Source organism: Polyodon spathula, chromosome 16 (assembly GCF_017654505.1).
Source record: "Polyodon spathula isolate WHYD16114869_AA chromosome 16, ASM1765450v1, whole genome shotgun sequence".
Taxonomy (NCBI): domain Eukaryota; kingdom Metazoa; phylum Chordata; class Actinopteri; order Acipenseriformes; family Polyodontidae; genus Polyodon; species Polyodon spathula.
Genome location: NC_054549.1, coordinates 9,788,926 through 9,812,185, shown reverse-complemented (window position 1 = coordinate 9,812,185; position 23,260 = coordinate 9,788,926). Strand labels below are relative to the sequence as shown.

The window sequence follows — 23,260 nt, the reverse complement described above, 5'->3', positions numbered from 1 at the left end:
GAAAGAGAGAGTGCGGAGCATTGGGGAGGGAGAGGAGAGAGGGGGAGACAAAGTGTGTAGCATTGGGGAGGGAGAGAGAGAGAGAGAGAGAGTGCGGAGCATTGGGGAGGGAGAGGAGAGAGGGGGAGACAGAGAGTGCGGAGCATTGGGGAGGGAGAAGAGAGAGGGGGAGAAAGAGAGGGAAAGAGGAGAGAGGGGGAGAGAGGGGGAGGAGAGTTGGGGAGGGAGAGGAGAGAGGGGGAGACAGAGAGCGTAGCGTTGGGGAGGGAGAGGAGAGAGGGGGAGAGAGTGCGTAGCGTTGGGGAGGGAGAGGAGAGAGGGGGAGACAGTGCGTAGAGTTGGGGAGGGAGAGGAGAGAGGGGAGAGAGTGCGTAGCGTTGGGGAGGGAGAGGAGAGAGGGGAGAGACAGTGCGTAGAGTTGGGGAGGGAGAGGAGAGAGGGGGAGAAAGTGCGTAGCGTTGGGGAGGGAGAGGAGAGGGGGAGACAGAGAGAGTGCGTAGCGTTGGGGAGGGAGAAGAGAGGGGGGAAACAGTGCGTAGCGTGGGGGAGGGAGAGGAGAGAGGGGGAGAGAGAGTGCGTAGCGTTGGGGAGACAGAGGAGAGAGGGGGAGACAGAGTGCGTAGCGTTGGGGAGGGAGAGGAGAGAGGGGGAGACAGTGCGTAGAGTTGGGGAGGGAGAGGAGAGAGGGGAGACAGTGCATAGCGTTGGGGAGGGAGAAGAGAGAGGGGGAGACAGAGAGAGTGCATAGCATTGGGGAGGGACAGAGAGAGAGAGAGAGTAGACGAGTGCAGTTGGGTTCTAACTCTGCTGTTTGCGTTTGAGTGCCTCCACCAGGTCGTTCCTGAGGTTCTCCTGCTTGGATTTGTCTGCCAGTGTCTGTACACTCCTGAGAGAGAGAGAGAGAGAGAGAGAGAGATTAGAAGTCCACTGAAAATCAGTAGCTCCACAGGGCTGCTCCTCCACTGCATTGCTCTTCTCGCCTGACATTTAACACGCTTCATCCTTAATGAGAAATCAAAGGAAAACACGGGAATGTGACAAACACAGTGGAGAGCAGGCTGTACTGTAGAGAGCGAGAGTGGAGAGCAGGCTGTCCTGCCAGGTAATGATTCCACTCTTAACAGCTCAAATCAGTGATGGGGCAGCGTTCAGCCAAGCCACTAGTCACTCCACACACAGGCAGAGGAGAGGAGCCTGGTTGGGGTTAGGGTTAGGGAGAGGGGCACGCGCGCGCGCGCGCGTGTGCGCACACACACACACACACACACACACACACACACACACACACACACACACACACACACACACACACACACCCTACATGGACGTGTGATCAAGTGCTAGTCCGAGGCTGCATGAAGATCTGCCTCTGTGTCAGCACCTGAGACAGCTCACGTTGCAGCTGCTTGTACTTTTGATTGTCGGGCAAAGAATCGATAGATCTGAGATAGACAGAGCGAGCGAGAGGAAGGAAGGGAGGAGACCGCGCAGGAAAGAATGGACAGCGATAGAGAAGGAGCCAGATTGGAGAAGGAAAGAAGGAGAAAAGGATGGTGAGATGGAGGAATACAAACTTGTTTAGGAAATGCAGAGAGCTAAACGAATCCTAGCCAGATCGAGAACGAAAGCAAATTAATGAAAGAAAAAACGAACAACAACTACAGAGGGGTCAAGCCTGTACACAGGAACTGGGAGAGGGAACGGGGAGAGGGGAACGGGGAACACGGAGAATGGGGACACTTGGCGTGTGCGTGCTGTGGTTGGTGTGGGCGTGCTGTGGTTGGCGTGGGCGTGCTGTGGTTGGCGTGGGGTTGGTGTGGGCGTGCTGTGGTAGGCGTGTGGTTGGTGTGGGCGTGCTGTGGTAGACGTGTGGTTGGTGTGGGCGTGCTGTGGTTGGCGTGTGGTTGGTGTGGGCGTGCTGTGGTTGGTGTGTGGTTGGTGTGGGCGTGCTGTGGTTGGTGTGTGGTTGGTGTGGGCGTGCTGTGGTTGGTGTGTGGTTGGTGTGGGCGTGCTGTGGTTGGTGTGTGGTTGGTGTGGGCGTGCTGTGGTTGGCGTGTGGTTGGTGTGGGCGTGCTGTGGTTGGCGTGTGGTTGGTGTGGGCGTGCTGTGGGCGGCGTGTGGTTGGCGTGGGCGTGCTGTGGTTGGCGTGGGGTTGGTGTGGGCGTGCTGTGGTTGGCGTGTGGTTGGTGTGGGCGTGCTGTGGTTGGCGTGTGGTTGGTGTGGGCGTGCTGTGGTTGGCGTGGGCGTGCTGTGGTTGGCGTGGGGTGCTGTGGTTGGCGTGGGCGTGCTGTGGTTGGCATGGGCGTGCTGTGGTTGGTGTGTGGTTGGTGTGGGCGTGCTGTGGTTGGCGTGTGGTTGGTGTGGGCGTGCTGTGGTTGGCGTGTGTGGTTGGCGTGGGCGTGGTTGGCATGGGCGTGCTGTGGTTGGCGTGGGTTGGTGTGGGCGTGCTGTGGTTGGCGTGTGGTTGGTGTGGGCGTGCTGTGGTTGGCGTGTGGTTGGTGTGGGCGTGCTGTGGTAGGTGTGTGGTTGGTGTGGGCGTGCTGTGGTAGGCGTGTGGTTGGTGTGGGCGTGCTGTGGTAGGCGTGTGGTTGGTACCTCAGCCCGTTGACGATGTCCTTGGTCTTCCCAAAGTAAATCTCATTCAGAGTGCTACGGATCTTATTCTCCATGTCCTGCAGAGGTAGGGAATGGAGGCATGTCAATGAGGACTGCTCTCAACCAATCAGAAACACAGAGACACACACACCTGTTATAACAATTTTTAAGGTTCTGTTAAGAAGCTTGAGTTTATTGAAGGACTACAACGACCAAAATCCTTTGCTTTAAAATAAATATAACTGACAGGAAGAAGAACAAAACTAAGAGTTCAGTTTCATTCAAATATTTTTCGTTTGAAACTTTATACAGGTGATCAACACAGTGCGTGAATTACAAAGAAAAAAGAAAACAAAGTTTGCTAAGAAAAGAAACCTTGTACTCCTTATTATTTGGACTTTAGCGACGCTATACTCTCCTCTCAGACCTGGCAGGAATTCAGCAGTAACAAAGACCCCCCCCCCCCCCCCCCCCCCCTCCCCCATAACGCTCACATGACTCCCGTGACAGCGCCCGCGTTCACGAGCCCGGCGCCCGCATCCTGAAAGGTCAATGTCACCTCTTCTGATTTAAACCCACTGCAGTGTGAGAGTGTGTGTGAAAGAGAGCACGTGAGAGAGAGAAATGAGACTGCAGTTCCACGTACCTCTACCAGGCGGCCGATGTTGGCTATGTGAGGAGACGACTCGCTGACTGTCTCGTCCTTCTCCATCTGAAACACGGAGCAGAAAAAGATCAGAGATTAGCAAGTCCCTCCTGCAGAGCACAGCCACACAGCAATTCCCACTGCAGTTCCTCACGGTGACAGCAGGGGGCAGTGCTCTGGCCAGGCTTCCTGTGACCACCGTGGGATTCATGAGGGGAGTGGCCCAGTGCCCCTGGCTAAGTGAGCAATAAAAACAGTGTGTGTGTGTGAGAGTGAGTGAGAGTGTGAGTGAGTGAGTGAGAGTGGGAGTGTGAGAATGGGAATGTTTGTGTTTGGTCCCGGAGATCCAGTGGTCAGTATTGTACCTGTCTGGTCAGGCTGCCCCCCAGGTTCATGGTGCCAGAGCCGGTCTTGGTGGTCTGCAGCCAAAGCATGACTGTCGAGGTCAGCTTGTAGTGGGCAGTGCGGCCACTGGACTTCTCCTGAGAGAGAGAGAGAGAGAGAGAGAGAGAGAGAGTGACATGATTGCAGACGTGCAGGTACACAACCCACTCCACCCCAAACCTTGATTTTCTTGGACCCGTCTCCCCTCCCCTCCCCTCCCCTCCTCTCCTCTCACCTGCACCTCCACCACGTGAATGGAGTCCCAGCACCCCTTGATTTTCTTGGACCCGTCTCCCCTCCCCTCCCCCCCCCTCCTCCTGCACCGGGAGGTGGTGGACCACGTGAATGGAGTGGTGCCAGCACCCCTTGGGGATTGGAACTTGGACCCTGGACGGGGACCCCCTCCCTCCCCTCCCCTCCTCTCCTCTCACCTGCACCTCCACCACGTGAATGGAGTCCCAGCACCCCTTGATTTTCTTGGATCCGTCTCCCGCCTTCTTGATGAGAATCACGCCGGCAAAACCGTGATCCAGATCCCAGAGATATACCGAGGACACGCCCCCCTCGAAATACCTGCAGACGAGACGAGACATTACAACCCAGCGCAACCCAACCCCCTCCAATACAACCTCCTCCAACCCAACCCAACCCAGCGCAACCCCGCCCCCTCCAACCCAGCGGGGGAGGTTGGGGTAGGCATTACAACCAAGCGCAACCCAACCCAGCGCAACCCCGCCCAGAACATCACAACACCACCACACAAGGACACACCCCCCTCGAAATACCTGTGGGGGGAGAGGCCACACCCCTGAACACACAGCACAGCACAACAGGTCTGTACTGGTACTCACAGGTCTGTGTACTGGTTTGTACTGGTATTCACAGGTCTGTACTGGTACTCACAGATCTCTGTACTGGTCGAAGGCGTTGTTTGCCTCGACCTCCAGTTTGCGCAGACGGGCCGAGGGCATGGCACCATCATCGATCGGGGGCTCATACTTATTACTCCAGGGGGACCTGAGGGGAGAAGAGAGAGACTGAGAGAGGACAGATAGAAGAGAGAGACAGAGAGAGGACAGACAGAGCAGAGACGAGACGAGACAGATGAGAGAAGAGGACAGACCGAGGAGAAACAGAGAAATGGACATTGAGGGGAGAAGAGAGAGACTGAGAAAGGAGAGGAGACAGAGGAGAGAGACAGAGAGAGGACAGACAGAGGAGAGACGAGACAGATGAGAGAGGAGAAGAGGACAAACTGAGGAGAAACAGAGGAGTGAATGGACACTAAGGGGAGAAGAGAGAGAGAAGAGGAAAGGCAGTGTACACACACAGCACTGACTGACACACACACACACACCGACACACAGGCAGCCGCAGTGCCCTGGCTCACCTGTAAGAGTCCCCGTCTCGGTTGTAGTCGCACAGCAGGTAATCCTTCCCCACTATCTTGTCTCGGGCGATCTTGAGAGGCTGGTCAACCGAGGACAGCAGGTCCTCACAGAGACTGGGCACCTGGGATACAAGAGAGAGTTAGACAAGACTGTACCGAGGACAGCAGGGAGAGAACGCACACCTACAGTGCTATCCTAGAACACCTGATCCCAGCTCTGTCCAGCAGAGGGCACTCATGCACTGTAAGAGAGGGGGGCTCATTTACATTGACAGGAGCCGAGCAAAACAAAAAACGAGAGAGAGAGAACGCTCTCTGGAGTGCTTTGAGAAGACTGCCAGAACATTGCCTGATAGAGACTATGTATGGGAAAAGCAGAGAGTAGCGCACACACACACCGAGACACACACTGAAACACGCACACTGTCTGCATTGCACACACACAATCTGCATTGCACACACACAATCTGCATTGCACACACACTGACACACACACTCTGTCTGCATTGCACACACCGACACACACACTCTGTCTGCATTGCACACACCGACACACACACACTGTCTGCATTGCACACACTGACACACACACCAGAGAGGAGGGACGTCTATTTATTTTTATCATTGGCATTTTCATATGCCATTCTCCTGCAAACACACTGAAAAAGCAACGCGGGTTCCAAGAGCAGCAACACAGTCCTGCTGCTGCCAAGTGTCTGTCTGTGACGTGTGTTAATGAGTGCGAGGGAAGTCTGCTCGAAAGTGAGCGACTGCAGGAGTAAATGCACACCTGTGAATGTGACTGTCAGTGAGCGAGGAGGAGGAGGAGGAGGAGGAGGGTGGGAGATATGAGATGAGCAGTGTGTCCCGTCACAGCACAGCACTCACACAGAGAGAGAGGAGGAGGAGGGCAGGGTGGGAGATATGAGATGAGCAGTGTGTCCTGTCACAGCACAGCACTCACACAGAGAGAGAGAAGGAGGAGGGTGGGAGATATGAGATGAGCAGTGTGTCCCATCACAGCACTCATGCAGAAAGAGAGAAAGTATTGAGTAACGATCCCTCTCTTGCAGGACAGCACTCACACAAAGGGCTACAAATTGAGAGTCACTCGCCCCCCCCACCCAACAAAGCTGCCCTTGTTTCCGCAGAAACACAATCCACCACGCCTGCCTGCCACCCACTACCCACTGCCTCACAGTTAACCCTTTCAGCGCTGTGCAGCAGTGTGCAGTGAGCTCCTGGAGGGGGAAGGAGCTGCAGTATATCAAAGAGATAGAGAGAGACAGAGAAGAAACAGAGAAAGACAGAGAGAAGAGAAAGACAGAGACAGAAAGAGAGGAGAGAGACACAGAGAGAGAGAGAGAGAGAGAGAGTTTACAGTTAGAAACACGAGTTACAGGGCTGCTAATGAGCACCAAGGGCTGCTGTTGATCTAAGTCGAGGAAACAGCAGACAATCGAGTGCTAATCCGGGGGCACGACTCGACGCTGAACCAGAAAATAAATACATCTGAGAACCATCAGGAACTCTGTGAAGAGAAACGAGCTCCCAGTGCGGCCCGCTCTGCAGCTCCCAGTGCGGCCCGCTCTGCAGCTCTAGCTCCACTCACCAGGTCGATGAGGTCACTCAGGTTCTTCTCAATCTGCTGGGGAGGCAGGCGCCTCATCAGGTCCAGAGCACAGTCCAGCTGCTGGTCATTCTGTAGACAAAAGACAATGAGAACATAAAGCATGCTGTATAAATACACACAGAGAATCTACTGCTTATTAATATAGAAGAACACAGAGCAACCCACCCTCCCAGAGCTCCCAGCACAGAGCATCTACATGCTGTCCTCATGTGTGTAGAAACAGCACAGCCATTGACACAGAGAAGCGTGCAGCGTGGGATTGTTCCATTATAATATCAGTATTCCAGGTGGGATTGTTCCATTATAATACTAGAATAGCTGCAACATACAGGACATTGTTTTGTCTGCGTGTCTTAATCGTTCACACTCACTGTTTTTAAAAAGGTTCTAGGTTAAGGGCTGTGGTTTTTAAATTAGGACAGGATGAAGAAAATGAACCACAAATAGCCAGACCACAACACAACACAACACAACAATACAACACAACACACGTGACTGATGTGCACCGTGGCCTAGCTAGTAATCGCAGCATGGAGCTCAATTTTTTCCATATCTGAAACTCATGCTTCAACTTTTGGAAAATGGCTCGCATACCAGTCCATAAAGTAGTGCTTCCCAAAACAGAAACACCCCCACAAATGCAAAATAATGTTAAATATGAAACATATTACCATCACAAGCTACGTATACATTTCATTTTAAATGATGCATCTGTTGCTAATATATCTGATCTACGGCGATATGCACATTCCCTTATCTAGCGTCATACTGTCGAAGAAATCCGATCTATTCATCAATACAAATGATAATTACAAAATGCATTTTAAATGATTTATTAATATATCCGATCTTATTTCCCAGCCTAAGCTCGTAGACATTAGAAACAATGGAACCTCCCCTTTAAATTCTAGAGCTTGATCAACTTATTTGCAGATCTATATATTTCCTCAGATAGCGGCACCAAGCAGCACAGTATTCACATCTATCTACCGTGATGAAATCAGACTCCCATTGCACAGCAATCTGATCCATTCCTGGGCTCACAAGTTCAATGAGCTTGTTAGCTAGACACACTGGGGCTGATCAAGCTGGTAGTGAAACCTGGACTGGATCACACTGCTGTGCAATAGGAGCCCGATTCCCATCCCTCGCTGGTTCTGAGGCTCAGGGTTCAGAGCGAATCAAAGCTGCTGCCTGCCGCTCTTTCAGTGGGGATTGCGGGCCGAGCGAGTGCAACAGGAAGAGTTTGAGAAGGAATGTTACCACAGGTTTTAAAATCCCTGCAGGGAGCCCACACTGACGGCATCACAGAGCCCTTTCTGAAACTCATTTACAAAGGCGCCCCACATTCACTGAGTGATCGGATTGTATCTGTCTGGCAAAGCCTTTTCCAGCAGAAAGTCAAATACTACTACCACTACTAGTAATAATAATGGATAACAGATAACCATAACGATAATACTACTACTAATAATAATAATAATAGTAATAATAATAACTATATTTATATATTATTACCTATTGTCTATTGGGTGTTACTATAATATTTACTACCATGGATAATGATTATGGATTGGTACTAATAATGGATAACAGATAACAATAACGATAATACTAATAATAATAATAATAATAATGGATAACAGATAACCATAATGATAATACTAATAACAGATAACAATGGTAATATTCACAGTATCTGCACACACCCCTGACAGGCTTCATCAGACTGCCAGCTCCCTACAAACCGGCCCTCCACCGCGGCTGGCTGGGTAGACCCTTAACCCTGCTAAAGTCGCTTGTTGGAAGCGGAGCGCCAGTAGCCGGTCTCGCTGGCCGCGTCGTGCTTCTCGTTTGATTCACAGACTCACCATTGCAACCCGCGCTGTGTGTGTCTCTGCACCGAGCCGCCGCTTCCGCTTCGAGGAGGAACAACAAACAGACCGCCGCCTCTGTGACGTCACAATAGCAATGCGACAGTCGCGTCCGGTCACGTGCTGTACCTGCGCTCGCTCTCCAGTGTCCCGGATCTGAGACTCAGAGCTGCAGTCCAGTCCAAACGCGCGGCTCCGGTTCCGCTAGCTTCACAAACAAATTTCAAACCCTGTTTACAAAGACCCAATCCAGCCTCCTTCATTTCAAACCCTGTTTACAAAGACCCAATCCAGCCTCCTTCATTTCAAACCCTGTTTACAAAGACCCAATCCAGCCTCCTTCATTTCAAACCCTGTTTACAAAGACCCAATCCAGCCTCCTTCATTTCAAACCCTGTTTACAAAGACCCAATCCAGCCTCCTTCATTTCAAACCCTGTTTACAAAGACCCAATCCAGCCTCCTTCATTTCAAACCCTGTTTACAAAGACCCAATCCAGCCTCCTTCATTTCAAACATCCCCTCGCAGATAACACGTTTCGGGACAGCGGTATTAAAGGATTCCTGACAAGGGTGAAGATACTGACTCGCTGAATTGTACTCAGAAGAGAGACGCCTCCCAATCCAATGTTCGCACATAGTTTAGTTTGTTTACACACGGGAACGTGTGCACTATAATATATATACCGCGCCCTGGCCATTATATTTCACGCGTTCAGCGTTAATAAGATGCCTGCAGCAGCTGTGCACTCCGGCCGCAGTGAGGCGCCGTGGCTCTTCCAAACACGCCGCACAATATTCTCGGCTCAGGAATGTTGCAACACAAGCCTCGCAGCCGCCTGCAGAATCCGAGCTGTGCAAATGAAAGAGTCTGAACACGCAGCTCTCTCCAAGCAGGGCTAAGCATTACAAACACCACGGGACCTGCTTCGAAGAAAACGCACGTTTTCAAATAGCGGGTACAATAATAATAATGTCCCTGCTCAACCCGGACACGAGTTCACTACCGACCGGTACAAAGGGGAATAAAACTAGTTTCGAGTTGACCGAGTCAGCGAGATTCCACCGGGAGGAGAGACACACAGAGAGAGAGAGAGAGAAATATATATATATAAACATGACTGCTTCATGGCATGCAGTATTTTTAAGTACTGCTGTTTACACACACACACGCAGAGAGAGAGAGAGAGAAACACAGACACACACGCAGAAATACTGCAGGTATTTAATACTGGAAGGGTATCCGGACCCGATCCCCTGATATCGAGCGCATTCAGACATATCAATATGAACCCCCATTCCTGATATCGACTGCAATATGAACCCCCATTCTCTCAATGACTGAAGCGCGCACAACGCGAAGTCCCCCCGTGACTGCTGTCACCATGCTACTCTTATTATTATTATCGCTACTCACACACAGTAACCCACCCAAGCAGTCCTCCCTCCCGCGGGTCCAGCGCCCGGTGCGCAGCGCGCCTGCCCCTGCCCTCGCCGCCCCGCTGCACGGACACGCTTACCATGTTCCCCGGTGTCACTTTGCTGCTGCGAGGTGAAGTTTTCGTGTGTTTTTTTGATCCGATTTTCCAGGAGATCCACTACAGCCCTGCCCAGTCTGCCAATACACTTCCTGTAGAGACAAGGGAGGGGGGGGGGTGAACATTGCATATCCGGGTCATGCTGCTTCAGCCTCACATTAGCCAATCAGAGCGCCGCAATCAGCCCATGGCCAAGTATGGAGAGCAAGAGGAGGGGGAGAGAGAGAGAGAGGAGATGAAAGAGGGGGGAGAGAGAGTCCACTGGCAGGGGAATGTACTTGGGGAAAGTGAACACTGCTGAATATGGTGGAAGACGCTGTCGAAAGGGAGGGCGGGGTCTCATCTCGGGATTCTGCTGCGAATTACAGTTTATTGCAAAAACACACGAGGTCCAGGAATAGCGCGTCCTGTCCGGGGAGACTGAAACTCTGTCCCAGTGAGGCTCTGAGATCCTGGACAGGGCGGGTCTGTAACTGCCCTCCAGCGCAACCTACTGTGGTCTTTATTTGTTAGACAGGTACAGGCAGGTACGCGTTTGAACATGCATGACATGTCATGGGATGCGCTGCGCCCAGATATAGGCTCGTTTTCACGGGATGTCCCTGGATAGGAGTTGAGAAAGGAAGGAGATCAATAATCAAAAACGGAAAAAGAAAATAATACAAATCAAACAACACTGACAGAAGGGATCAATTTGCAACTGCCGGTTTAAATAACCTGACGTCATCTCCCCCAAACACAACGCAGCGATTCCCTGCAAGCAAACACGCGGATACAGGGCGCGTCACGGAGGGCATTCTGCGCAGAATCTGACCGGTTTAGCCAATGGGTGCGCGCACGGGGATAACGATCAGAAATGCAGCGGCTAAACTAACACCCATAATAACAAACAGCGGCTCTGAGCTCGCCATAGCTCTCGCGATATTCTGTACGCGTCGCCTCACCTCTTATGGGGGGGGGGGGGTGCTGTCGCGATATTTCGCTTCAGGAAGATGTCTGAAGGAGAGTTGGGCAGAAAGTGGGACCGCTGCCTCGCGGACTGCGCCGTGAAGCTCGGTAATTAAAACATTGAAATCAAAGTGAACGAATCAGAACCGGGCCGGTGCATTGCAGCGTGAGGCGCGGCACACGGGACAGTGCGGGGACGCTAGCGCCCTGCAAATCTGCAGGGAGAGCAAGGGCAGGGACATGGGGTCAGAACCGAGGGGTCACTGCGATACAGACCCAACCGAACAGAACCCGGACTGAGCCGGGACGCTGTCGGCTCGGGGAGATTAACGGGGCCGCGTCAGGGAAGAGGTAGGTCACCGGGTAAACGGGCTAGGAGAGCGGACACATTGACAGTGTAGCACAGGCACGGCCACAATTCAATGTGCTGCAGCGTTTAAACTATGCCCTGTAACGTGGTCGGAACCACGGCGCAGCGGCGTGCAAAAAGCCCAGAATTTAGGAGAGAGAGACGAACTGCATGCACAGTGCAGACTCCAACACACACAGAGCTTCGAGAAACGAACTCCACAGTGCAGTGTGATCCAGGGCCCTTGAGCAGGTGCGGTTTACCATCTCCTGGGTTCAGGGGTCACTGCGTTCTTGCAGACGGTTAGCGCTGATTGAGTTCCGGGCAGGACCTGGGAGAGGAGACGGAGCCAGGAGCCCTACTGTCAGGCCCTAGTGCCCTCGTTCAGACACCTTCTCCCCATCAGTGAAGCATTCTCGTGAGCAGGGCTGGGGTGTGACGAGCAGCGTTCTCATGCGCAGTGCAGGGCTGGGGTGTGATGGCCTCTCCTGACTCTGTCCTGTCCTGTGTTCTCTCCTCACAGGGGCTGGGCTGGGGCTTGGGATCGTGTTTTCAGTCTTGTTCTTCAAACGTGAGTATCTCTCTCTTCCCCCCTCTCCAGTCCCATCGCCTCTCTTCCCCCCTCTCCAGTCCTGTCGCCTCTCTCTCTTTCCCCCCCTCTCCAGTCCCGTCGCCTCTCTTCTCCCCCTCCAGTCCCGTCCCCTCTCTCTCCCCTCCTGCTAAGGGACTGTGTTTTTCTGCCCGCAGGTCGGACGTGGCCCATTGTCTTGGGTTCAGGGATGGGTCTGGGGATGGCGTATTCAAATTGCCAGCAAGACTTCCAGGCACCTTACCTGCTGCATGGCAAGTGTGTGAAGGTGAGCGCTTCTGCATCTCTCTCCCTCCCTCCCTCTCTCTCTCCTCTGTGCAGTTGCTGATGAAAGCAGTGTCTGTAGCAGTCTGTCTGTCTGTTCTCTTTCTGTTCAGTCACTCTGTGTTTCTGGTTGGGTTCAGTGTCTGTCTGACTGGCCAATCAGTCTGTGTGGGTGGAGGCTGTGTGTGTGTGCATGGGGAGGGGCAGCTCTGTTTGTGTGGGGGGGGTCTGTGCGTGTGTGGCTCATAATGAAAAGGCACCAGTTCTAGTATTCAGTATTATCCAGTGGAGGGTTGATGCTTCTCGACTTGTGATGTAATTTTTTTTTTTTTATTTTTGTCTCCAGGAACAGTAGCAGCGTTATGTGTGTGAGACACTAGGGGGTGCTGTCTGTTTCCTGAGGCTGGCCGGAGCACCTCTCCAAACCCCCTCCCTCTCCCCGGTCCATTCTTCTCATCAACACAGACATCCGCTTGTTTGTCAGCGTGTGCGTTTTGTTGTTGTAATAACGATGATGATGTCATTGCCGCTCTGTTCTGGTGATCACTCTCATTCAATAAAGACAGTTCTGAATTGATGCAGCTGCACAGCAGTGTTTGTGTTTCGGGAGGCGGAGGGTTACCAGGCAGACGGCAGCTGTGTCCAGCTGCTGCAATGTTTAAAACATTAGAAATGGGACGGCTTTGGTCTGGGAACAGTTTACAATAGAGGTGACGAGGACACCATTAATCTGAGAGGAGCTGAAAACATCAGCACAGGATCCTCTCATGAGAGAAGAGAGCACTCACACTGAGGGCACTCACACTGTAATGAGAGCACTCGCACTCTAATGAGAGCACTCGCACTGTAATGAGAGAGCACTCACTGTAATGAGAGAGCATACTCACTGAGAGCACTCACACTGAGAGCACTCGCACTGTAATGAGAGAGCATACTCACTGAGGGCACTCACACTGACGGCACTTGCACTGAAAGCACTCACACTGTAATGAGAGAGCAGTCACACTGAGCACTCACACTGACAGCACTCGCACTGAGGGCACTCACACTGTAATGAGAGAGCATTCACACTCAGCACTCGCACTGAGGGCACTCACACTGAAAACATTCACATTGAGTGCTGGGGGCTCCTATCCAAAGCCTGGGCTGGAGAAGCAGGAACGCCAGCCTGCCAGCTCCAGTGCTCTCGGGAATGTCAGGAATGCCAAGGCTGGGCAGGGAGATGCTTTTATTACTAGCAGGTGATCACAGGGTCCCACAGGAAATTCAGATTCACCTTCCAGCCAGGCAAACAAGGGGAGAGGAGAGGGGAGAGAGGGGAGAGGGGAGTGGAGAGAGGGGAGAGGAGGAGAGAGGGGAGAGGGGAAAGGAGAGAGGGGAGAGAGAGGAGAGAGAGGAGTGGGAAGGTTTTGCAGGTTTTACTAGTAATTTTGGACTGGATGCACCCCTCGCGAGGGCAGGAGGTACAATCGGTTTGTAGGTTATTAAACTTGTCATTGACATTGCCGTGGACAGCACCGGGATTTTTAAATTGACAGATTCAGAAACTATGCATTGTTTCCCTCTCTCTCCCACACTCCCTCTCTCACCCCCCTCTTTCCCTCTCTCTCGTCCTAATTCTGTCCATCTCAATGGTATCTCACTGGCAACTGAAGCGTGAGGAGCAGCGTGCCAACAAACACACCTGCAGATGAGAGAGAGAGAGAGAGAGAGAGAGAGAGAGAGAGAGAGTCTCTTCTCTCCCTCAGTGTGTGGGCCTCTCCGCTCTGCGAAGACGAGGGGAGCGGAGGTGAGGGACCGGAGGCGATATGCGAGAGGGGGGACGCAGGCCGTTGCCGGTTCGCACTCCTCGGTCGACGGTGCTGGAGAGAGAGAGGGAGAGCGGGGAAGAGAGGAGCGGAGGGGGAGAGACGAGAGAGCTCTGAGGTGAGGGAGAGGGAGAGAGAGAGAGACGGAGAGGAGAGGGGAGGGTGAGAGGATGAGAGAGAGAGAGACCTGCGGGAGAGCGACCAGAGAGACAGAGAGTCGGGAGCGGAGACGAGATGAAGGAGAGGGAGAGAGAGAGGGGAGAGAGAGAGAGAGAGGAGAGGGGGAGAGAGAGAGAGAGAGAGAGAGAGGAGAGAGAGAGAGAGAGAGAGAGAGAGGAGGGAGAGAGGAGAGAGAGAGAGAGAGAGGAGGGGAGAGAGAGAGAGAGGGAGAGAGAGAGAGAGAGAGAGAGAGAGAGAGAGAGAGAGAGAGAGAGAGAGAGAGAGAGAGAGAGAGAGAGAGGGAGAGAGGGAGAGAGAGAGAGAGGAGAGAGAGAGAGAGAGAGACGGCGAATGACAGAGAGGAGAGGAGAGAGAGAGGAGAGGTATGATAGGGGAGGAGGAGAAGAGAGAGAGAGAGAGAGAGAGAGACTCACCCCAGCAGAGCTGAGAGTTATCTCTGTGAAACTGCCTGCCTGTGCTCGCACGGTCCTGCGCTGGACTTGCTCGTTCTGTTGTTGCTATTGTTACTGCAAATGAGTGATGCAATGCAAAGTCAGTTCAGAACAGCGCGGCACCTGCGCGTCACACTGGCAAATAATCGACTTGCTCATCTATAGACAAACAATACAGACTTTCTGTGTGCTCACGTGGACAATTTCAGAACTTTAATGTCAGTGCAAGGACGTCACTGGAGCGTGCAACAATAAAAACACACAAAAACAAGACTCAAGCAAAGCTGGACACGGTTCTAGAGAACGACCTTCCCTCCCGGTACCGATTATGCTCCGGGACGCAGAACTCGCTCGGTCGCTCATTCGTTATGTTCTCTGAGGCTTTGCAGTTTAATGCAAATGAATTGCTTTCCGAGGTCTCAGTCTGCTTTTCCCCGTCAGCTCGTCGCTTCTGAACTGGGACCGGCAGTTTCGAGGTTGGGATTTGGCAGTTTTGTTGTTTCCAGTTAGAGTTTAACACAGCAGGGGGCTCCGGAACTGGAGCTCGTTATTATTGGGCAGGAGCGGAGAAGGAGAGTCCTGCGCAATAATACGCTGCCACTTTCTTGCCAACAGCTTCGTGATAACTTCTCAAAGAGAGAGAGAGAGAGAGAGAGAGAGGCAGAGAGAGAGAGAGAGAGAGAGATACCGCCCGGGGCGCGTTCCGCTCACCCTCCCACCCGGCGCATTTCCCTGAATCATTTGGCTTCAAGATGTTTTTGATAGTGTAAGGTTTTTTTTTTGGTGGGGGTCCAGCTCTGACGCTGTTATTGACTATTTCTTCTGCGTGTCCTACTTCCATCTTCGGATTCTTCTCAATACAAACCCCGGTCTCGTTGCAGAGACCCTCGGCGCGCCGGATCACGGGACCCTGACTGAACCCTTTGCGGGTGTGCAAGCACTGAGCCCGGACTGCTCCCTCGCACCCTGCCAGCGCCGACCAGCGCGCACCGCAAACAGGACTGACACCGTTTCATGTCTTTTTAAAAAGTGGTAAGTGTAAAAGAAAACCGTCTTTTTATATTCTTCTCTCTCCTCTCGCTTCTTTCCTTCGTTTCTAAGTTATTTTTTCTAAAAGTTATTTTATCCTGCGTTTTTTTTCTTCCTGTCTCGTATCGGAGAGAATTGCATTTATAAAAGCAGCCTCCAAATGCGACGTGCCCTTTTCTGCACGCATTTTATCTCGATGATAAATGAAGAAATTGAGCTTTTTAAATCCCAGCAAACCGACAATGAGTTGCAGATGTGAAGCGACCCCGAGCCGCCCAACCTGTGTGTCGCAGGAGAGAGAGAGAGGAGAGAGAGAGAGAGAGGAGAGAGAGAGAGAGAGGGGTGAGAGAGAGAGAGAGAGAGAGAGAGAGAGAGATGAGAGAGAGAGAGAGAGATGAGAGAGAGAGAGAGAGAGGGAGAGAGAGAGATGAGAGAGAGAGAGAGAGAGGGGGGGGGCAACAATAAAACAACAGAAAGAATATACGATTCGACTTGATAATAGTAATCATATTTATAACCATAATTCCAAACGCGCTGTGGACCTGGGCGTGTAGCGACGTCGTTTGCAAATTGAGAAGTTTGTGTAAAGCGGCTTCCTAATGCGGATCAGATGCGTGTTTTAATAAATCTCTCCGCTCTCTCGGCTGGTCGGGCTCTGAGAGCACTTGGCGACCCTGCTGTCAGTCGCTGTGTTTTTCGGAAAAGCGACACGAGGATTTATAGAGCAACACGTTCCAGCGTCTGGGTCCTCTGTTGCAGCACGTTACTTGAGTGTTTTTACGAGGTTAATGAACTTTATTAAACGTCATCAGAAAAATATATTTCAGGGCATCTTGTATATATTCATGCAGTTCAGAATGAGTCCCGTCGGGCATGAGTCCAAGTCTGAATCATTCATCAGTATATATATATATATATATATATATATATATATATATATATATATATATATATATATATATATATATATATATACATATATATATATATATATATTATATGACTCAATTCCCTCCCACTGAACTGAAGTGTTTTCAACTGAAGACACAATGAAAGAAACAGTTGGGTTTTCGCAGTTTTTGGGTTGCACTGCTTAGGATAGACCAGGGACAGGTGTAACGAGTTCTTATGTGTTTGTTTTTCTTTAACTGAAAAACTGAATATCTTTATTGAAGAACAAAAATGTTCACATAAAGCATTTTCAAAACTTTCTAACATCCCTAAATTCCTAGGCCTTATCAAGCAAGAATGTGTCTCTGAGTCACAGCTGTAATGTGTTTCTGAGTCACAGCTGTGATGTGTCTCTGAGTCACAGCTGTGATGTGTCTCTGAGTCACAGCTGTGATGTGTTTCTGAGTCACAGCTGTGATGTGTTTCCGAGTCACAGCTGTGATGTGTTTCTGAGTCACAGCTGTGATGTGCCTCTGTGTCTCAGCTGTGATGTGTTTCTGTGTCACAGCTGTAATATATTTCTGAGTCACAGCTGTAATGTGTTTCTGAGTCACAGTTGTGATGTGTCTCTGTGTCACAGCTGTGATGTGTCTCTGTGTCACAGCTGTGATGTGTTTCTGAGTCACAGCTGTGATATATTTCTGAGTCACAGCTGTGATGTGTCTCTGAGTCACAGCTGTGATGTGTCTCTGTGTCACAGCTGTGATGTGTCTCTGTGTCACAGCTGTGATGTGTTTCTGAGTCACAGCTGTGATGTGTTTCTGAGTCACAGCTGTGATATATTTCTGAGTCACAGCTGTGATGTGTTTCTGAGTCACAGCTGTGATGTGTTTCTGAGTCACAGCTGTGATGTGTTTCTGAGTCACAGCTGTGATGTGTTTCTGAGTCACAGCTGTGATGTGTCTCTGAGTCACAGCTGTGATGTGTTTCTGAGTCACAGCTGTGATGTGTCTCTGTGTCACAGCTGTGATGTCTCTGAGTCGCAGCTGTGATGTCTCTGTGTCACAGCTGTGATATATTTCTGAGTCACAGCTGTGATGTGTCTCTGAGTCACAGCTGTGATGTGTCTCTGTGTCACAGCTGGGATGTGTCTGAGTCACAGCTGTGATGTGTCTCTGTGTCACAACTATGATGTCTCTGTGTCACAGCTGTTATATATTTCTGAGTCACAGCTGTGATGTGTCTCTGAGTCACAGCTGTGATGTGTCTCTGTGTCACAGCTGGGATGTGTCTGAGTCACAGCTGTGATGTGTCTCTGTGTCACAGCTATGATGTCTCTGTGTCACAGCTGTGATATATTTCTGAGTCACAGCTGTGATGTGTCTCTGAGTCACAGCTGTGATGTGTCTCTGAGTCACAGCTGTGATGTGTTTCTGAGTCACAGCTGGGATGTGTCTCTGTGTCACAGCTGGGATGTGTCTCTGAGTCTGTGATATCTGAACATTGTGTTTCCTGCAGTGCAAGATTCATGAGCCCCAATATAGTTCAGCTAATGGTGTATGGGGTTAATTGTAACACGTGTTACAGCTGGCCCCAACCCAGGGAGCCATTACTAAACCTCATATTCCAGCAAGAAGCAACAAGACTAGGAGCAATCAATTGTGTGAGTTAAAAGTACAGAGATCAGGGATGAAAATGCTGAAATCCTGGAGCCATAGGCTGGATAAGACAGCTTTATATCACAAGAAGAACATGGAGGAGACAATTCACTCTACTCGGTCACAAACCCATCTCTGTAGATACAATCTCAGGACACAGGATCTTGAGATTTTATTCTGTGATTAAATGTATTTATTTAGTCATTGCATTTATATATTACTTTTTATACAGAAGTATCGGAAGCAACGCACAGAACAGAGCAGAAACAAAGAACAATCCCCAATGCATTAGTAAAGCATGTGAGACAAGCGCCTGCCACGATCAGACCATTCAACAACATCATTCCTGTTATATAACCAGTGGCACACTGCAGCCGGGCTCCAGGCAGCGCCCCCTCCTGGCGGCACACTGCAGCGAGTCGGGCTCCAGACGGCGCCCCCTCCTGGCGGCACACTGCTGTGAGTCGGGCTCCAGGCAGTGCCCCCTCCTGGCGGCACACTGCAGCGAGTCGGGCTCCAGACGGCGCCATCTCCTGGCGGCACACTGCTGTGAGCCGGGCTCCAGGCAGTGCCCCCTCCTGGCGGCACACTGCATCGAATCGGGCTCCAGGTAGCGCTCTCTCCTCTGCTGTTTTCCAGGTGAATTGATTCCAGGTGGCTCTCGGAATGGTTGGAATGTGGGAACCTGTTCCCAATTACAGCCCACGCACTTCTCTCCTGTCTGTCACTGCCACTCCTTCGTGAGCTGTGCAGAACGTGAGCAGGTGTAATAATGAGATTCTATGATGGGATTACACTGCTGAGGAAATTATCACATCACTGAGTGACAGTTACCATAGCGACTGGGAACAGATTAACCCTGTCATGAGGATCCAAGAGATCGTCACCTGAACTATACAGAGTGTGTGTGTGTCAGTGTGTGTGTATGTCAGTGCGTGTGTGTGTGTGTGAGTGTGTGTGCGTGTGTGTATGTCAGTGTGTGTGTGTGTATGTTAGTGTGTGTGTGTGTGTGTGTGTATGTCTGTGTGTGTATGTGTGTGAGTGTGTGCGTGTGTGTGCTTGCAGCTCAGTGTCTGACTCTGCTCTTGTAACTGCACAGTAAATAAACAGCTCCCTACTCCTTGATCACTGGCAGCTTCAGGCTTCCTCGCTGTGCGTGTGTTTGTGCTGCTTCAGGGAAATGTAACCCTGAAATCAATCCCAGCACGGGGCAAAGCTTCTCAACTCAGCTGGCTCTATGCTGCAGTCAAACAGTGGTGCCACCCTGTGGCCTGCAAGTGCAGGTCCTGCATTCAGAGTTTCTTTCTCTGTGGACAGTGTTGAAGGCTCTCTCTCCCCTCCTCTCTCAGGTTGCTGTAGTGCTGCTGGAGCGATGCCGAGATGTGTTGTAATTGGCTGGCTGCTGCTGCTGCCAGTTCTGTGCCTGGCCGCGCCCACTCATATTAACCGCCTGGCGTTGTTTCCTGACAAGAGTGCCTGGTGCGAAGCGAAGAACATCACGCAGATCGTGGGGCACAGCGGCTGTGAGGCACGTTCCATACAAAACCGGTGAGTCCCAGAGAGAGTGTCTGGCACTGTGTGAGTGTGTGTGTGTGTGTGTGTGTGTGTGTGTGTGTGTGTATATGTATTGCGTGTATATATAAACATCTCTCTCTCTCTGTCTCCACAGGGCCTGTCTGGGGCAGTGCTTCAGCTACAGTGTGCCCAACACCTTCCCCCAGTCCACAGAGTCCCTGGTGCACTGCGATTCCTGCATGCCAGCCCAGTCACTGTGGGAGGTGGTGAGTATCACTGCTCCCTGAATCACTGCTCCCTGAATCACTGCTGCCTGAATCATTGCTCCCTGAATCACTGCACCCTGAATCACTGCTCCCTAAATCACTGCATCCTGAATCACTGCACCCTGAATCACTGCTCCCTGAATCACTGCACCCTGAATCACTGCTCCCTGAATCACTGCTCCCTGAGTCCCTGCTCCCTGAATCACGGCACCCTGAATCACTGCTCCCTGAATCACTGCTCCCTGAGTCCCTGCTCCCTGAATCACTGCACCCTGAGTCCCTGCTCCCTGAATCACTGCACCCTGAATCACTGCACCCTGAATCACTGCTCCCTGAATCACTGCACCCTGAGTCCCTGCTCCCTGAATCACTGCTCCCTGAATCACTGCTCCCTGAATCACTGCACCCTGAATCACTGCACCCTGAATCACTGCTCCCTGAATCACTGCACCCTGAATCACTGCACCCTGAATCACTGCTCCCTGAATCACTGCTCCCTGAATCTGCCCCTGAATCACTGCACCCTGAATCACTGCTCCCTGAATCACTGCACCCTGAGTCCCTGCTCCCTGAATCACTGCACCCTGAATCACTGCTCCCTGAATCACTGCACCCTGAATCACTGCACCCTGAATCACTGCACCCTGAATCACTGCTCCCTGAATCACTGCACCCTGAATCACTGCACCCTGAATCATTGCACCCTGAATCACTGCACCCTGAGTCCCTGCTCCCTGAATCACTGCACCCTGAATCACTGCTCCCTGAATCACTGCTCCCTGAATCCCTGCTCCCTGAATCACTGCTCCCTGAATCACTGCACCCTGAATCCCTGCTCCCTGAATCACTGCACCCTGAATCACTGCACCCTGAATCACTGCACCCTGAATCACTGCTCCCTGAATCATTGCACCCTGAATCACTGCACCCTGAATCACTGCACCCTGAATCACTGCACCCTGAATCACTGCTCCCTGAATCACTGCACCCTGAATCACTGCTCCCTGAATCACTGCTCCCTGAGTCCCTGCTCCCTGAATCACTGCTCCCTGAATCACTGCACCCTGAATCCCTGCTCCCTGAATCACTGCTCCCTGAATCACTGCACCCTGAATCACTGCTCCCTGAATCACTGCTCCCTGAATCACTGCACCCTGAATCACTGCTCCCTGAATCACTGCACCCTGAGTCCCTGCTGTGTTTAGGGTTTGTAGCTGCTCTCCTCTTTGCAGGTCACCCTGGACTGCCCCGGGAACAAGGAGATGCCCCGTGTGGACAAGCTAGTGGAGAAGATCCTGCACTGCAGCTGCCAGTCCTGCGGCAAGGAGCCCGTCCTGGAGGGGGCGCTGTTAAACGTGTACCTGAACCCCCCCGCGCTCCCCCAGCCTGGCCACGGCCACCACCACCTGGAGAGAGAGGGGCAAGGGGAGGGGGAGAGCGAGCATGCTGCCCTGCCAAAACACACTGAGAAACAAGAGGACTAGACCCTTCCCTCCTCCCCTCACCCCCTCCCCTCCTCTCCCCTCACTATCTCCCTCCATCTCCTCCTCTCCTCCTCTCCCCTCACTGTCTCCCTTACTCCCCTCCTCTCCCCTCACTCTCCTCAGGGGAGCCGTCCCAGACCTCCAAATCCTACTAAACTCCCAGGGAGGGGAGGAGATCTCACTCTCCCATCCCGCTCTCCCCTCCCACGGTCTCCCCTGTCGCCCCCCTCTCCCCTCACTATCCCCGGCCCCCCTCCTCCCCCTCATTGTCTCCCACCACCTCTTCCCTCCTCTCCCCTCACTGTCTCCCGCCCTCCCCTCCTCTCCCTCACTATCTCCCCCTCCTCCCTCCTCTCCCCTCACTGGTCTCCCAGCACCCCTCCCTCTCTCCCTCACTCTCCCCTCCCTCTCTCCCTGACCCCCCCTCCTCTCCTGACCTCACTGACTCCCTCCCCTCCCTCCCCTCCCCTCCTCTCCCCTCACTGACTGGCCCTACCCCCCCCTCTCCCCTCCTCTCCTCTCACATTCACAGTTATAACGTTTTAACAGGTTAGAGTATCCTTACTGATGAAAAAAGGTACAAAATTGGTCTAACTGTATGAAAAATATTCTAAATGAAGAAAGTAAATAAAGCGTCTTCGTTCTGCTCAGTAAAGGTTCGATGCAGCAATCGATTTGTATGCAGCTGCAGCACCGAAAGTCAGTTTGAGGATCTGCAGGTTTAGCCGAAGCAGATACCACAGGTGACCACCAGAGGGCAGAGGCCTCACAGGAACCTCTTGACAGACTGCCAGAGCCACCGGGACGCAGTAAGGCAGACGAGAGCTCAGAGCTGAGGGATTGAAGGGTCAGGATGAGGCTGCTTTAAACAGGAGAGTTACAAATGTGGCTTTATTCAGAGTCACGGCTGCATTTCATGACAAGCAAAGGAGCCAGCCGTCTGTAGTGAGCGAAGCACTGGGGGATGTTAAAGCTTGTTTGCAATGAGACAGGCAGGTTTGATGCTGGCCTGTGCAGGTTTAAGATGCTGTTTAATTTGGAGCTCTCTTGGCCTGCAGGCAGCAGCAGCAGCGATGAGAAGCAAGACAATGCACAGCTGCCTCTCTTTCATGCATGGCTGCACATTTTTAGGCACTGGCTGTAATTCTGCTTTTAATCTTTATAGAGCTTTTACACTACTGCAGTGTGATAGCGAGTCTCACTGGGGTTTGAGTGCAGCGAAAAGTGATAGCGAGTCTCGCTGGGGTTCGAGTGCAGTGAAATGTGTTAGCGAGTCTCTCTGGGGTTCGAGCGCAGTGAAATGTGACAGCGAGTCTCGCCGGGGTTCGGGTGCAGTGCAGTGCAGTGCAATAGCAAGTCTCGCTGGGGTTCGAGTGCAGTGCAGGGCAGTGTGATAGTGAGTCTCGCTGGGGTTTGAGTGCAGCGAAATGTGATAATGAGTCTCGCTGGGGTTCGAGTGCAGTGAAATGTGTTAGCGAGTCTTGCTGGGGTTCGAGCGTAGTGAAATGTGACAGCGAGTCTCGCCGGGGTTCGGGTGCAGTGCAGTGCAGTGCAATAGCGAGTCTCGCTGGGGTTTGAGCGCAGTGCACTGCAGCACGATAGCGAGTCTTGCTGGGGTTTGAGTGCAGTGAAATGCGATAGCGAGTCTTGCTGGGGTTTGAGTGCAGTGAAATGCGATAGCGAGTCTTGCTGGGGTTTGAGTGCAGTGAAATGCGATAACGAGTCTCGCTGGGGTTCGAGTGCAGTGTGATAGCGAGTCTCGCTGGGGTTCGAGTGCAGTGCGATAGCG

General features: G+C 52.0%; 3 protein-coding genes across 6 annotated transcripts; 2 read left to right on the top strand and 1 right to left on the bottom strand.

Annotated features, from left to right (window-relative positions):
* Positions 1–704: 704 nt before the first annotated feature.
* LOC121329107 (F-actin-capping protein subunit beta) lies at positions 705–10,185 on the bottom strand. 2 transcript variants are annotated; one of them, XM_041274451.1, is made up of 9 exons: positions 10,042–10,185; positions 6,628–6,717; positions 5,016–5,137; positions 4,529–4,642; positions 4,057–4,198; positions 3,607–3,723; positions 3,242–3,307; positions 2,596–2,672; positions 705–886 (listed from the first exon to the last, which is right to left on the bottom strand). In XM_041274451.1, exons 1-9 carry the CDS (start codon positions 10,042–10,044, stop codon positions 799–801), a joined length of 819 nt encoding a protein of 272 aa, XP_041130385.1. In that variant the 5' UTR covers positions 10,045–10,185; the 3' UTR covers positions 705–798. The 2 variants fall into 2 exon arrangements, with proteins under 2 accessions (XP_041130385.1, XP_041130386.1); XM_041274452.1 differs by lacking the exon at positions 10,042–10,185 and adding an exon at positions 8,520–8,595.
* Positions 10,186–11,012: 827 nt separating this feature from the next.
* micos10 (mitochondrial contact site and cristae organizing system subunit 10) lies at positions 11,013–12,786 on the top strand. The gene is made up of 4 exons (XM_041274455.1): positions 11,013–11,115; positions 11,880–11,927; positions 12,104–12,213; positions 12,556–12,786. The coding sequence occupies exons 1-4, from the start codon at positions 11,052–11,054 to the stop codon at positions 12,562–12,564; spliced, it is 231 nt and encodes a 76-aa protein (XP_041130389.1). The 5' UTR covers positions 11,013–11,051; the 3' UTR covers positions 12,565–12,786.
* Positions 12,787–14,678: 1,892 nt separating this feature from the next.
* Positions 14,679–21,546, top strand: nbl1 (NBL1, DAN family BMP antagonist). Of its 3 annotated transcripts, none has more exons than XM_041274934.1 (5): positions 14,679–15,104; positions 15,510–15,660; positions 19,556–19,754; positions 19,876–19,987; positions 21,220–21,546. In XM_041274934.1, exons 3-5 carry the CDS (start codon positions 19,579–19,581, stop codon positions 21,469–21,471), a joined length of 540 nt encoding a protein of 179 aa, XP_041130868.1. In that variant the 5' UTR covers positions 14,679–15,104; positions 15,510–15,660; positions 19,556–19,578; the 3' UTR covers positions 21,472–21,546. The 3 variants fall into 3 exon arrangements, with proteins under 3 accessions (XP_041130868.1, XP_041130867.1, XP_041130866.1); XM_041274933.1 differs by lacking the exon at positions 14,679–15,104 and adding an exon at positions 15,124–15,394; XM_041274932.1 differs by lacking the exon at positions 14,679–15,104 and having other exon boundaries at positions 15,124–15,660.
* Positions 21,547–23,260: the final 1,714 nt, after the last annotated feature.

Excerpts from the sequence above, each read along its gene's own strand:
- micos10 (XM_041274455.1), top strand. The coding sequence starts at position 11,052 with ATGTCTGAAGGAGAGTTGGGCAGAAAGTGGGACCGCTGCCTCGCGGAC. Across the intron at positions 11,116-11,879 it reads GGACTGCGCCGTGAAGCTCG|GGGCTGGGCTGGGGCTTGGG; the intron begins GTAATTAAAACA and ends CTCTCCTCACAG. Across the intron at positions 11,928-12,103 it reads TTCAGTCTTGTTCTTCAAAC|GTCGGACGTGGCCCATTGTC; the intron begins GTGAGTATCTCT and ends TTCTGCCCGCAG.
- LOC121329107 (XM_041274451.1), bottom strand. Across the intron at positions 3,724-4,056 it reads TTCACGTGGTGGAGGTGCAG|GAGAAGTCCAGTGGCCGCAC; the intron begins GTGAGAGGAGAG and ends TCTCTCTCTCAG. Across the intron at positions 887-2,595 it reads GACATCGTCAACGGGCTGAG|GAGTGTACAGACACTGGCAG; the intron begins GTACCAACCACA and ends TCTCTCTCTCAG.
- nbl1 (XM_041274934.1), top strand. The coding sequence starts at position 19,579 with ATGCCGAGATGTGTTGTAATTGGCTGGCTGCTGCTGCTGCCAGTTCTG. Across the intron at positions 19,755-19,875 it reads GCACGTTCCATACAAAACCG|GGCCTGTCTGGGGCAGTGCT; the intron begins GTGAGTCCCAGA and ends CTGTCTCCACAG. Across the intron at positions 19,988-21,219 it reads CCCAGTCACTGTGGGAGGTG|GTCACCCTGGACTGCCCCGG; the intron begins GTGAGTATCACT and ends TCCTCTTTGCAG.